The following is a 15,843-nucleotide window of genomic DNA, read 5'->3' as shown; positions in this document are numbered from 1 at the left end:
CCGACGGAGCGGACGTTTGCTTCCTTCGCGGATTTCGGAAAGCGCTCCGGATCTACCTTGGAATTCGCCATATAAAAGTTGAGCCTGTAGGGGATCCCTATTGCGAAGATGCTGAAGAATCCGAGGTGACGGACACGAGCCGGCTCTGTTTGCACTGGTCGTTCTCAATGCCGGTCTTTGTATAAAGCGGATATTTTAATTTCAAGTCTGGAAACTCGGATACGGGTATTGAAAATTGCTATACAAGTACATTTTGTCTCGGTGTCAAAAATGGTTACATCGACGTATACTGTACTTAAAAAAAGTAAGAGAAAAAATGTATCAATCTACTTGCCGAATAAAAAAAAAAGACGAGATTTTGAAATGTTTTAGCAACCATTGCCTAGATAAACTCGGGTTTTCACTTCCTAACGGATGTGAGATAAACTTTTTGAGCCCCAAAATATGAAAGGTAGTACTCTGAAAAGCAGTCTCATGCAGTGTCAATTTACAGCGAAGACTTCTCCAGTGAGCCACAGTTCTATGTGAGGTCGTACGGCTTTCTTAAGCCATGGTCCTAACTTAAATGCCGCTAGGTTAGCGTGATCGTTCCCTTATGTAGCGGTGACGCTACTGTTTCTTTTTGCTAATGCCTTGCTTTGCTTATATATAGGGTGCTTCATCGAAGATTTTGAAAGCTTCGAAAGAAAAGAAACTTCTTTGTAACAAAATGCCGGCTACCGCGGACCTAAGAAATTTCAAAAGAAAATTAATCGTTTGAATAATTCACTAATTTTTACTTCATAACGTTTTAATATGTTATCGTAAACATACATCTAATATAGATTTAATGGGCACCATTGAAAACCATTAAATCAGTCAAATGTAGCAGGATTCCAGGTGCGTGCTTCGTTGTTCTGGGTCAAAACAATTTACCCAACATTGAAGCGATCCGAGAGTTTTTTCGTTTCTTATCATGCGACTTTTTTCACCGCCAACCATGCGCCTGGAGCACACGTGGTAACTTTAGTGCACCACCGCGCTTGCCATGCACTACGATCGAGTCGCAATAAAATAACTAATTTTTTTCGTTTTTCATGAAGCTCTGCAGCAACAAAAGGAACCAGTCCTGCCAACTCACCAAATAATGATCCCGCACTCAGAATTAAGAAAACAAACGCTAAAACTCTAAATTTCATGTGTGGGAAGAATGACATTTTAATACCTTTTATTGTCTGTCAAAACTTACCCATAAAAAGAAGCTCTCCCTGGTGACTGAGACTTTCTCCATGCACAGAGAAATATCGATTGCTTCGTTTTGATATTACTTTGGATCCAGGTTGCTTCCATACCCTCGTACGAGCACGTCGATTATTTCAATCTGCTGTACAACATTTAGTGGCAGTTCAAGGCTTTGCTAACCATAGTACAACGATTTTTAGAAACATCTTTTTTTATAGTATAGTAAAATTTTACTGTCTGACGTTGAACTTACAGTATCATCTCAAAGTTTAGAATCGTATAGCCGTCTTTTTCACATTTGGGCATATTTCACTAGGTAAATCTTACTTTGAAGGCCTAAAAAATGCCCGCAGACGGCAACGCACAAATTCGATAAAGCATGTTCCAAAGTTCGCCGCCGTCAGAGTCCAGTGGCGTCGACTGCTGCTCAAACTGACCCGCAAGTTTTATAGCGTAAGGAATGAAACCATGAAATAAAGTTTCCCCGTAACTTAAGTTATTTATGAATCTTACATAAAATTTATCAAAGATTTCACACAGCCAGAAAATACACTAGCATTAATCAAAAGCCGATAAATAATCCGCCAACCGGAAAATGGTCATTTCTCCCGCTAGACACCACTATAATAACCGCAACACTTAGTGGGATCGAAACACGCGGCACACTCTGAAATTACAACCTGAGGCGTGCAGATTTCTCATCGTTTTTGTTAATTTTTTTTTATTCGCGTGGCTTTCCATCACGCTTCAATTTGTAAAATCATTTTGGAATCTAAAATTTAACCGCACAACATTGATTTTTTGTTCGCTGCGGCTGCCCAACACCTTTCACTGAATCACCTTTTATGTTCGCATTTACCGACTCTCCATGTGCTCTTCGAAGGAGTACCTGCATCTTCATTTCCGATGTAAAAAGATTATTGTTTTAATAGATTTAAGGTTCTGTACCGTGCAGGCGTCTTTCTTGCCTTCCTTGTGTCCGGCACAAAGCTGCTCCCTGGCTACGCGGATGGACTTGTCTGCCTCGCTGTACAATCCGTTGCACTGGATGTTGCTCATGATCCTCACGTCCACTTTCTGCAGCACGTCCGTCATGTACGAACTGAGCCTATCGTCTCCAAACGAATCTGAAATGAAAACCAACCCCGGAATTTCAGTTTTATTAGCGGTATCATCAACACACTTAAAGACTTTTGTCAAAGGGTAACCATAAAAACGAGCGCAAGTCTCAAGGGTGCGCAAATACTATATCATTTAGTTAACCGTTATTTCATATATCCTCGAAGCCCTATATCCGTCTTTAACTATATATATATAACATAGTTCGCGGATTACCCTTCATTGTAATAAAAGCTTGCTTTGTTGAACATAAAAGCGTAAGATTTCTCACCAGCTTTAACAAAACACGCGTTAAAAAGATTAATCGATGCAAAAATATCAAACGATCACTGTAGAAATTTTCGTAACGTGTATATAATAGCTAATTTTATGGTTTCTGCAAGTGTCCTATTACCTTCATTATGGGAATCCTAAATATTCGTTATTTGTGATGCAATAAAAGTAGTGATAAAGCCCACTTAGTTCGACGTCAGGCTGACTGCAACACACTTATTCTTTTCCCCTTTAATTTTTCAATTCGCACAGAACGATAGTAAAAATAATAGTTGTCTTATGTAAGATATGAGGAAGTTTCAACAACGTTTTTTCTTTCATCAAGCCCATAGATCTAAAAGCAAGCAGGGCAAACAAACTGTTCTAGACAAACTCTCTCATTAAAACAAAAACACGAACATATATATTAGTTGATGGTTAGCAGAGTTTGGATTCATACGCCGCCTTACTACAGAGTAAAGTATAACCTCAGCAACGTTATTGCCTCTATTTTCATTAAAACAAAACATCCATGCGGTCATTTTGCGTACTGGCTATGTTGGCCGAAGGAATAAGATTTTGAATTTTATAAGTGTTACCAAGCGCGTTTAAGCTCAACCAATATTTTTGATGCGTTTATTGCAATGCTGTTCCAGTGTCTCACTAAAGTACGTAAAAAATAGCATGCCAAAACTTAAGAGGATCTAGGCTAGAAGGAAGGCGAATGTTGTTTATGTTGTACGGGGGTAGGTGGGAAACAAGGGGGAATAACGAGCTTGGTGTCATAACGAAACAAAAATTATACTTAGTTTGCTTAATGTTTTTCGACAAATGTAAAATATTGTTCTTAATTGCCTCCATTTTAAGCCCTCGACAACAACAAAAGTTTTGGAACAAGCCGGCGTAGAGCGCATCAAGTGCGGTCGCAGGAAGATGAAGAACTTAGCCCATTCAAATGGCGCCACCCTTTTATGCAGAGAGCTACCAAGAGGGTCTTCGCACAGTGACCGGGTGCGAATTGCGGAGACTAACGCGTCTAAGCGAAAACAAACAACTGGAGGTGTCGCGGACTTTTATCGAACCTCAGCTTTTAAGTTGAGTCCCCAAATGTTTTCGGCAAAGTTCGACACATCGTAACACGTTACCAAGCTTTTGGGAAATACTTTTTCCCCTCGATATAAATGTTTTGTGTTAAAAAATGTAGTGATGAGATTGCCAAACATATCTAGATGTACTTTTTGACCTGTACATGAACACTTGTTCTGCATTGATTCCACCATTTAGGCGCTACGATATTTTACACAAACATATTTGTTTCGAAATGTATATTTACCTCTCTCTTTCTCTCTCTCTCTCTCTCTCTCTCTCTCTATATATATATATATATATATAGCACACCCGACCGGACATTGGGAGGCCCAGAGTTCTAATCCTGGCTCCGCCATTTTTTGGGTTTCGGCGGGTTCCTGAAAACTTGGATTCTTTAATTCATTGGATTAAGTACGGTTCATTCACCTGCACGATTTCGTATATATATATATATATATATATATATGGTGTCTTTTTTTATTCTTACACATTTGTTTAAAAAAAAACGTGAAAGCTACACTAATGCGGTTTGTGCAGGTGGGTTATAACTTATACGGCCAGGCGGACATTATGTGGGTGGCTAATTTTTGCGATAAGTCGGCTAATTAATTAAAATTTGTTAATCAACTCTTTTTATTAGTGGAAATAGACATATGATTTCAATTAGAAACTTGTAGAGCATCATCGAAAACCACTAAATCAACGATTTTTGGAAAGATATAACGCCGGGGAAGCATTTTACAGCGTTCTGTAAAAACGCTCCATTTGGACGCGTTTCTAGATTTCGGTTTCTTATCGGAGCGCATCACCGCGCCCGCGGTCCTGCTCCCCAGTGGCTGAGACGCGCAACACACGTGCGCCGTACTTCCCTCCATTCTACGAGGGAAGCGAGGAGGTGGCTTCGCGTCGCGACCACCGCGGAGCAGGATCGCGGGCGCGAAGATGCGCTCCGATAAGAAACCGAAATCTGGAAATGCGTCCAAATAGAGCGTTTTTACAGAACGCCCTAAAATGCTGCCCTGGCGTTATATCCTGCTAAAAATAGTTAATTAAAAGTTTTTCGATGATGCTCAGCAATTTTCTAATTGAAGCCATATGTTTATTTTAAGTAATTAAAAAGTTAATTAACGAATTTTAATTAATTAGCCGACTTATCGCATAGATTAGCCACCCACATAATGTCCGCCTGGCCGTATAACCTACCTGCACAAACTGCATTATTGTAGCTTTCACGTTTTTTTTTAAACAAATGTGTAAGAATAAAAAAAACACCCTGTATATATATATATATATATATATATATATATATATATATATATATATATATATAAACCAACGTTACTAAAACACTCAGTTGGGAAACTCGCCGTCAAAGCTTGGGCCGCTGGCGTCCACCGAGACCGAGCTAAATGCGACAACAGCGCCACTCTTTGTCACTTGTCTGTACTGTGGTCACTTTGAGCTTTTTGAAAGCCTGTTTTTGCGTAAAAACAAACGGAAAAGACTTTTTGTATGAAATTTATTGGAGTTTAGTACAAAAAAAGGGGCGCATTATGTTTTTAAAATATTTAGTTTGCAGGGTTTCGCGACACAATTAATATTGTTTTTATACAACCATGCCTCAGCGGCCTTTTCAGGTGGCGCGTCTCGACCTAGGTGCATTTTAACTTTGGTAGGTCGACGCACTGCGTCCGCCGGGGAGACGGGGGTGGCACCCTTGCAACCTCTTCCACTGTATCTGTTCTTAAAGCCAAATTAGAAGTCACGTGCAGTTCCTCGAGGGGCCGCTGCGGGAGAAATGTGGAGTTGTGTTCGTCATTAGCTCGGTGCTCGGAGACAGATTGGGGCCACTTTTTCAAAGCTCTCTCTATGGGAGTTTCCCAACTGAGTGTTTTAGTAACGTTGATATAAACGAACATGTGCAGATGAATGAACCGTACTTAATCCAATGAATCAAAGAATCAAAGTTTTCAGGAACCCGCCGAAAGCCAAAAAACGGCGGAGCCAGGATTTGAACTCTGTGCCTCCCAATGTCCGGTATGGTGTGCTAACCTCTACACCATTTCACCTTGGCTTTCTGGCGTTTCCTACCTGTCTTATTAATGAACAAGAAACGAAATGTATCCAATCGGAGGTGTTCTGGAAACACACGCCGCCGCGTGGAACGCGGTACGACGCTCAGTATATTTATATATACTGGGCGTATATATATATAAATATATACATAAAAGTAGATGCCACCGAAGGGTCAAACAAACTTGGACGATTTAATTGAACATGTATAATTCATACATAAACCGCGACGTTTCGAAGGGGGACCCTTCTTCCTTCCCCCTTCGAAACGTCGCGGTTTATGTATGAATTATACATGTTCAATTAAATCGTCCAAGTTTGTTTGACCCTTCGGTGGCATCTACTTTTATAAAAATACGCCTACAGCCTACTTAGCCCCAAGATGTCAATATATATATATATATATATATATATATATATATATATAGGTGAGGCGGTGTAGTTTGAGCAAAATGGACCGGGAAAATGTAATGAGGCAGAGATCCGTACTTGCAGGGATGCTATGCTAGGAGTTTATTGTATGTATTACGACAGTTTCGCCGAGCGGCTCGGCTTCATCAGGAGTATGGCATGTATGCTCTCTCCTGACGAAGCCGAGCCTCTCGGCGAAACTGTCGTAATATTACCAATTTATATATATATATATATGACGTAATATTTCGAATTTATATGTGGAGCGTAAACAATCAGCTAATATAAACTCCAATCCAGCTAAACTGCCGCTTACCTTGATTTCAAATAAAATAGAAGTCTTTGTAATTTAAGCGTTACGATAAATGAACCAATGACGACTAGGCCACTGTTATAAAGTCGAAGAAGCGATCGAAATGTTCTGTTCACCTTGGTGGCAAGAGGGAAATTTATTTTATTGATATATTGTGAAAGCGAGAAAAACACTTGACAACTTCACCCTAGAACACAAATTCATTACGGAAAGACGATTGGTGGCCGTTGCTTTCGCTAAAAATGTTTCTACTTTGCTTCAAACTTTCTTTAGATTTACTAAGTAACACACATTAAATTCGAATAATTCTCAAGAGCTGTAATTATCGTATAATGCACGGCACTTATTCCAGGCTACGCAAGCCTACACTTTAAAGCAGTGTATTACTTAGGAAGGTTAAGACATTTAAAAAAAGCATATTCAAGAGCACTTTCGGGCAGTTACTGCTTCTCAGTAGCCACACCAACAGATATATGTGACAATAATCAGAAACGACAAATATAGCCCAGGGTTATCGCCGGTCCCATAATATTGAGACATAAACGGAAGCGAACCGGCAACTGCGTAGCAAAACGAGGTCTGGAAAACAGTTCAACTGAAGTTGGGAACGTGTTACATCCTAAAGAAGAAAAAAAATCGCCCCCATGTTATGCTCCATATGCTTGTATTTGTTACATGAAAACTGACGAAAATATATTTCTGATCTACGAGTCGCTCGATATTTGACAAGATCCACAAGAAATTACACCTTTGCACTCTTTCTCAATTATTCAAAGCCTGATTTTATTTGAATTCAGCCAAACATGTCGGGGGATCTTCAATTGTTCTTACTGATGTAATAGTTCTGTGTTTGTTTGTTTGTGTTTTAACAAAAGTGGCTTTTAGGAAAGTAGAACGAGACTATTTTACTCGAAGTGCCTTCTTCTGGCACTCCGAGTTTCTTTGAGATGAAGTGTGTCAAATACTCAGTTCGACGTTTTCTTATGTTTTGCGCTCGTTTCAAGACTATTGGCTTTACTGAAACGGCTAATGTATTTGTACACTACAGGGAATATCACGGGCCATTTTTACCAATAAAGCACTGATTTTGTAGTTTTGTAGTTATTTTCGTGTAAAATAGCCAACTTGCTTTTTAAAGCAGTTTTGCCTCAAATTTGAATTACGGTAGCAAGCGAACCGTTAAATATAATGAGATAACACAAGTATTCGTTGCATAGCTATGGTTGTAAGCTGTCTAGGGATGTGACCTTTGTGCGAATGTCAATGTGAAGGAAAAAATACATGTAGCTCCCAACTTGTGGCAATTATAATTTTTTAGATATTTGAAGCCGATTTGTTATTTTTTTTAACACATTTTCTTCTTTTCTCTAACTTTTTTACATCATAGCCCATAAGTTTCTATAAATACTGGATGTAAGACTTCGATGTAAATGTATTGGTTATATTTTGAATACAACCAGTTGAATAGGCCAATTTTAAGCCTGTCACTCAATCATTGCTTGAACTATGCTGATTTTACCGCAATGGTACTGGCGGCCTCAAGAATTAACATGTTGTTGGAAGCTACTTTACCATAATTTATTTGCTACTGTATGCTAATTGCAACTCCTGGAATATCCTCGGGGATGCTAGAAGTGAGTGCTAGAATAAAACAGTCATGTTAACCATATGCCCTCTGCTGCCTGAAAGCAGGGTGAGCCAGATATCAAGTGTCAAGCTCTGGCAGGCGAGTCAGTGTTCTTGAAGATCAAATCGCTGGCGGAGATTGCGATTAACTAGACTTGCATATACTACCTATATTATATACAAATGCCCGGTTGCTTAAATAAAAAAAAAACACTTAAGTATTGCTACAAAAGCCACCAATAAAAGAAACTATAAACAATATTTATTGCAATTTTATTGTGCCTTTAACTTTTATGGCTAGAGGAAGCTTTTGGCCAACCCCTAAAATATGAAACACGAAGAAGAGCAGGAAGGTAAAATTTACTTCCAAAATGGACCTAAGATACTTTTACAGTTACTCTTATGAAAAGGTACCTAGGTACTCGCTTAAAATGTACCTAGGTACAGATAGAGTTACTTCAAAGATACTTTATTTATTTTCCCCAAATTTGTCAGAGTATATTGGAAGTAAAGCATTTTATAATAAAGATACATACAAAAAGAAGTTCGATAAATGTGCTTTATTGGTGTCAATGCTATGTCCACATCGGAGTTGAGTCCTCACGTGCCTTATCCCCACGCTCCAATCAGTTCACCGAGGTCACAGCTTCCATTGTTTACCCTGTCACACCGAAACCGCCGAAACTCGCTTATTGACGTTCTTGCGCCCAGAGCCGGTGCTGACGTCGACGGGCCCAGAAAAGGTCGGCCGCATGAAGAAACGCATAAATCGAGTGCTTATGCACCTAAACTTCGCGCCGTCGAGCGAAAAACTTCAAGTTTCCTCGTTTTCTTTTTTCTTTTGTTAGTCGGAAGAAAATAAGCTGTTTTATTTCCTTTTGGAACTTTTTTCAGTTTTTATGACTGCCAAATTGAAGTCCTATTTATTAATGGAAACTGCATTATATACGCGATGTTACATTACTTTACGATTGTAATTATAATTTACTTTCAATTATAATTTTATTGGTCTTTATTGCAGAAGAGAGCCACTACCACGACAAGATACAGGTAACAGAAACTGCGCACATCTTTCAAGTTATCTCCTCCCTTGTATAGCTGTCAGAGGAGCTTCAGACACGCAATGAAGTCGATTTCGGATTGAGATGAAGGAAACCGGCCGCTATTTTCCCCACGCGAAATTCAGAAGCGATTCGATAAATTTGTTTTACTAAAACGGCATCGGTAACCCACCGTTCGCTTAAATGATAAACCGCCATTCGCTAAAGTGTCGTTCAATGAAACATCATGGGAGCGGCTTCGTTCGATAAAACGTCGTTCGATCAAGTCAGTAGGGAATTTTCGTAGATCGTTTCGCCGTCCCGCAAGGCCCTGCGCAACCCGCTACGATAGCGGGAACTCCGCAGTCAAGGCTATCGGCGCGCAGGCGCAGTAGCAACTTCTTCGTTGCGGAAGGCTTAGCGGATGGGGCAGCGCGGTCTACGAAAACTCCCTAGTGACTCCCAGGTCGTACCCAACTCAACGTTAATCACGGCACATGGTCAGTTCATGATTTACAGTTTCTACCATTTTGTCGGAGTGAGTAGAAAAGTACCTGTAAAAAGGAACTTCACTTAGTTACAAGTTACTGGAAAATGTACCTAAAATACAGATACAGATAACAAAAAATGAAAGTACCTAGATTTGTACCTCAGGTGCGACAAAAGTACCTAGATATCGATTTCCAGTTACTTGTACTTCGGTACTTAAAGGGAAGATGTGGCACTTCTGCATTTGAGAAAAAAACACTCTTATTGCGTTCACTTGGCCTTTAAAATAACAGGTATCTCAATTATATTTCAATGCGACGCGCCGGAGAGCCATAAGAGCAATTTCATAATAGGGCTGAAGCCCCGCCTCCCTAGCCTTGGGCAGCCAAAAGATCCGTCGACGACGTAACGTACAGCGACTCCCTTTCGCGTTTCCTCGCGTTTAACAATACTTGCGCAGCAAATGGTTTGGGTATTAGGGTTCACGGGGTAAAAATACATCAGAATTAACTTCTAACCCATTTTTTTCAAGAACCTCCGTAGCTTCTCTTTAACAACCTTGAGCAAGAGCGAAGCTGGTAGAAATAACGTGGAGTTTCCGATAAACCTTAGAGCGGCAGCCGAGGTTTCACCAAGAGACTTGCCTATCTTGTCGTAATTTGATAATAAAGGTAAACAAATCAGAAATTAAATATATATTGCTCTAAATTTCTTAGAATCTGACCGGAGTCGGCAAATTTCATTGGCAAGAACATTTTGCTTGCATTTAAGAGCCACGTAGAGCTATGCCTTTCTTTGAATAAAGTAATCTTCAAAGTGAAAAGATAGAAGAAAGCTGTACTTCTTCCGTCAAAGGAAATATCAACGTTCATCTTGTAAGCTGCACCTTGTTGTTCATTAAAGTGACGCAAACTCCGGTCGCTTTTGATTAGCGCAAAAGGAGCGATATGATTGACAGATAGTTCGCCATCCGATAAGCTTTGTTGACTTTGTGGATCCGATTGAGGCTGTGTACCGGTGCACCGTTCCCAACCACCCTTCTCTCACCATAGACCGCAAGCTTGACACTCCTCAGTGCAAAAAACTTGTAATGTTCCGCTGAGTCACGGTTGTCTAGAGGAGACAAACTGCGCCGACCTTCGACATTGTCATGCCGATCTCATAGACGCGCAAAACCATATTTGCGCGGAGCTGACAGAAACCGACAAAGACCACTTTCTCGGCATGCAAACAGCATACCAAAGAGGAGCTATTTTTCGGCTGATATCACTTTTTAGTTCGTCTATCTGATCTCTTACTTGTCCCCTTTCTGTATTCGTTTATCCCTTGATTTTATTATTGCTCTCTTGTTCTTCTTCCTTAGTTGCGTTCCCTATAAATGAAAATACATGCAGGGCGTTTTTTTGTCCGGGATATTTTTTAGCCATTAAATTTTACGAAATCCTCAAGAATAAAACAATAAAAAATCAAAAATCAAGAAAGAGAGACAGAGAGAGAGAATAAAGAAGCAAAAAGATCGCATTTTGTCAAGGAATAACACATGGGTTTGAACTTGGAAATAAGTGGTTACTCGCATTGTGTACACGTTTGTTACAATCATGGCAGCAGTTTTCAGCGTAAAAAGGAAGTACTGTGCCGACTACTTTGAGAGGCACAAGCGAGTGATACAACGCAACCGATATTTCTTGTCCGTCACCGTGACCTCAATGTTTATGTATTAACGAAAGCCTGCCACCGTCCAAAGCTGTTACAGTGCTCTTTACAGACATGCACTGCCAGAACTGTTTTCGAGCCACCGGTGAGCAACTTTGAGCATGTAAGGTGAATGCCCCATCATCAAGCTCTCTGGCAAGCTTCATTGAAGAACATTATGTAGTAGATGACATTAGCGAAGAAATATCTGCTGCAGGGTTCGAGACAACGCCTTTGTACATGCCGTCTGTGGTATACCCGAAGAGCCCTCACTCTTACGCTGCAAGAAAACAGCGGGAAATTGAAGGGTCGTTCAGACGATCGGTAAGTAAAAAGTTGGCTACAGCATCTAGACTCGCCACGAGTGAATCAAGTGTTTGCCCTGAACCCTCATGCCTCGACCTTGACGAGTGGTAGGCGAACCGCTGAGAAGCCTCTGTCAAGGCACCACCCTATCAAAAGAGATGTCAGGTGCTTACGTTTGTGCCTGCAAATGCAACTGTTAACGAGATCGCACATTTAATCCTTGGAGCATCGAGCTATATTCTAAAAACATCTGACTTTTAAGAACGTCTGGTGCCATACCAAGTCATTAGATAAGCTAGCACATCAACCCGTCATCCAGGCGGTTTTACACCGACGATGATATCGACTGTTCCCAGCAGAGCCACAACAAGAAGGACGCTGTATATATTATTATGAAAGATAGGGCACAACCAGTCGTCGTCAAACATCACATGACGAGGTATAACCGAGAAGCCTACCAGCTGTTCAAGAAAACAAACCTAGGCTACAAATTTTGTCTGACCAAGTCTTATTCGCTGTGATCAAAATAGGTTCAGCTAAACCTTAATGCATCTGTGTGTTCATCCGTGTGCTACACACCTTTTGATATATGCTTATCTACCCTCAGCAACGCATTGGGAGGAAATCATTACAGCGGAGGAGGTTGTCGATTTGTGCCTTTACCCGGACTCTACGCCCGATTATTTACGAGGCGATTGCAGGGGAGCCCTAGCATCGATAGATTTCTCTCACAAGCGTTACCATTGCTTCCATGTGAGGAAGTTACATTTTGCACGTGGGTAAACGGTAATTTAGTGAACAAGACTGCAGACCCGTATGTCTTTTTGAAAGAGGTGGAAAAGTGGGCCCCAATTTTTTCCCCTTACGATTGCATCCGTGGAAGTCAACGCTAAGCTGATCGGACCGAGAAGAGCAATGTGGCCACAAGACAGCGGATGTTTTATTTCCGTAAACCTAGACTCTGATTCTCTCACATGAAATAACAAAGCACCACATAGAGGTCTGAAGCACAAGCATTAGACCTCTGTTTTCACATGTGTTGCGTCGAACCCTTAAAGATCCCACATGCTTTGGTGTCATGTGTAAAGACTTCTACCATGACACTCTCCACGCGCTACTCGCTCCGAAATATATTGAGGACTGGTTGGAGAAGTATACTCCAGTTTATGCGTCACTAACGTATATGCCTGACGGAGCGCCTGCTAATTTTAAAAATATACATGGATGTTTTCATGTCGACTAAGGCACTAATTTATAATCGAATATTTAATTTTGATTAAACAAATGTTGGGCAGTATTCTTGAAATTAAAAACAACATAAAAGGCAGACTTCGCGAATTTTTTTTTGTTTTCTTAGTTTTTGGCCATTGAAGCAGCCGACGCGAAGACTGTGGTTTCTTCAGCCTGACGGAGATGGCATGTTTAACCACTCGCTATTTTGTCACTTCTCAAACTATATCAATAGGACTCTTTGGTGACAGTTTCAAAATAATTTCACAGCTGTATCGAGAAAATAAATTACTTTGGAATAATTAAAAAAGATGTCGAACTTTGTTTCTGTGATCAGTTTGGCAAAACTTAGTAAGTTTTACGCGTTACCAGTTTCAGATATTTTAAGAAACTTTATATCATAAGAAAGGCTAAACTAAGTTCTTTTCATTCATTGTAAATCCAATATAGTATGTACAATAAAAACATTTGTTACGTCCAATTTAATTATTCAATGCTAAAAATCCCGTGAATTCGAAATCAATTTTAACCAAAAAAAAGAAACATTTTTCACTTTCTTGAATTTTTAATAGTAGTAAGGTATGATGCTGGATTATTACAAAAAATATATATAAATAGAAAATGCAGTATATTTTTTGCATGTCCGCAATGAAAGCTTGAATCTCGTAAAATGTGCTTTGTGAATGTTCCTTCGCATGGGTGCTGTTATGGCCAATGCTGTGGCATGGATATGATTAATTACCTTATATAATTACTCGCTTTAACATGTAGAGTATAAATCAGGAAAATTCCGTATAATCCCGAGTAAAAAATGCGGTATTCGTAAGTTTTCTCGCTCTATACCTAAATAGTGTAGCGCGAGCGAGCACGCACATACAATACACGCACATGTGTGTGCATGTACTGTGCTAACTTCTAACTTTCCCTCACATCTCTGTCAAAGGCCACAGGAAAAAGACCTCGACATTTGAAGATGTTCAGGATTTGTTTCAGCATAGTTTATGGCACATTTCCTTCGAAGAAGACACAACGTCCCCTCAGTTTTTTTATTCCCTGCTCTAGGGCAGAGATGGTATGAGTTAAGTAGACACCTAGTGCATCAAGCCACAAACCTTGCGCCGGTGTATCCAGCAGGCTTCAAAGGTATCTTTGCGTGTAGACCATCTCAAAGGCACGTCGAAAATAGAACGCTACCCCCACCCCCCCCCCCTGTTTAACTTTATAGCCCTTCAATCTAAAACGAAAGCTCTATTTTGAAAGCATTTCCTGAAGCTACAAAGCACACTGGACAGGTCAAGAAAACTCAGAAGATAAATGAAAATCTGGACGAAATATGACCCATTTGGAGGACATTTAATTAAAAAAATACGTGTCTTTTGCTCTAGCCTATTATACGTCAGACACTACGAACTGCTCAAAAATATCCCGAATACAAAAACTCCGTGCGGCTTTTCGTTGGAGGAAAAGAAGACTACGTCACGCAGCGGTTCATATGACAAGATCCATTAGTGAAGCCTACAAAAAATTCAAAGCGGCCTATCCCGAATCAGAAAAAGGCCTAACAAAACAAAACGAAAAGCTCCCCTCCAAAGGGGAGCTTTTCAAACAGGTCAGTGCCACCTGCCACTGCAATGGGTGCGGCCATCTCGGTCACAACGGCGAACCTCACGATGGAGACAATCGAGGAAAAAGCGCTAAGGTCTTTCCCCAACAGCCCCAAAGTATTCATGCGCTATGTAGATGATTGTTTCTGCATTCTCAAGGAACGGGACGTGATTAATTTTTTGGCACACCTCAACTCTATCGAGCCGGCCATTAAATTTACCGTGGAATATGAGACGTATGGCACCTTGCCGTTCCTTGATGTGCTGGTAAACCGACGAGGACAAGATCTGACATTTGCGATGTACCGAAAACCAACACACACCGGACTCTACCTCGATTTTGACTCCAACCATCCAACGAGTCATAAGGCCTCAGTGGTTTCGACCCTGCTCCGTAGGGCAACGACTATCTGCTCGTCGGAAACCGATAGAAAGAAGGAGAAGACGACCATAATTGAAGACCTAAAGAAACATGGCTACTCTAGTAGCTTTATTGAGCGCATCTCCCGACGCCAAGGTTTCGCCAGACAAAACCAGATGCCAGTAGAAGAACGACGGCCCCATCGAGTCGCGCGCATAAGCGTTCCCTACCTAAAGGGAACCAGCGAAGCGCTCGCACGAGTACTGGGAAAGGAAGGAATTCTGGTGGCCCACAAGCCCATGTTCACACTGGGAAGGTATACGCCAAGACCGAAAGACCGTCTACCAAAGAAAAAAGCACTGGGCGCGGTTTACACCATTCCTTGCGCAGAGTGCCCCGCAACCTACATCGGCGAGACGAAGAACTTTCCCGAGCGTATCCGCCAACACAAGAACGACGTGAGGAAGTTTGACAGTGAGCGCGGCGCCATCGCCGGACATTGCGATACCCTAGACCATCGCATTGACTTCGCGAACGCGCACGTGGTAAACACAGAGCCCAATTTTCGAAGAAGACTTTTCTTAGAATTGTGGCAAATCCAGCACACGCCAGGAAACCTAAACAGGTCGCTCTACGCTCTGCTGTCTGTGTACGCGCATGGCCTCCGTGACCTGACGGAAAAGCTGAAGAGATGACCATCTTCATAACTACAAGTTATTTTACAATTTTTTCAATTTGCTAACTTCTCCTTTTTAATTTTTCCTTTCCTCTTTCTTTCTTTTCTTTTTCTTTTTTGAAGACGATGAGGTTGGGAGCTGCTGCTGTGTCCGCGTGCCTTCAGTCACCCCTGATGAAGAAACCGTGTTGGTTTTGAAACGTCGGGTTGCTTTTCAATTTTTGGTTGGAGATATATTTTCAAACTTTAACTCTCACCCAACCAGGCAGATATATGTCGATTATGTTTACTTTCAAAATATTACTGCCTTCGACCTAAATGGGGTAGAAAAAACGCCCACT

General features: G+C 40.9%; 1 protein-coding gene across 1 annotated transcript in view; it reads right to left on the bottom strand.

Moving 5' to 3' along the window:
- Positions 1-15,843, bottom strand: part of LOC121046024 (serine protease 33-like) — a 62,026-nt gene that overhangs the window by 20,294 nt on the left and 25,889 nt on the right. The window contains exon 5 of the mRNA XM_040499633.2: positions 2,170-2,348. Within this exon, the coding sequence (XP_040355567.2) occupies positions 2,170-2,348 (179 nt within the window). The remainder of the gene's footprint in view (positions 1-2,169; positions 2,349-15,843) is intronic.

This window comes from Ixodes scapularis, unplaced genomic scaffold, assembly GCF_016920785.2.
Source record: "Ixodes scapularis isolate PalLabHiFi unplaced genomic scaffold, ASM1692078v2 PGA_scaffold0__279_contigs__length_252992795, whole genome shotgun sequence".
NCBI lineage: Eukaryota > Metazoa > Arthropoda > Arachnida > Ixodida > Ixodidae > Ixodes > Ixodes scapularis.
This window is presented reverse-complemented; position numbering and strand designations above follow the sequence as displayed.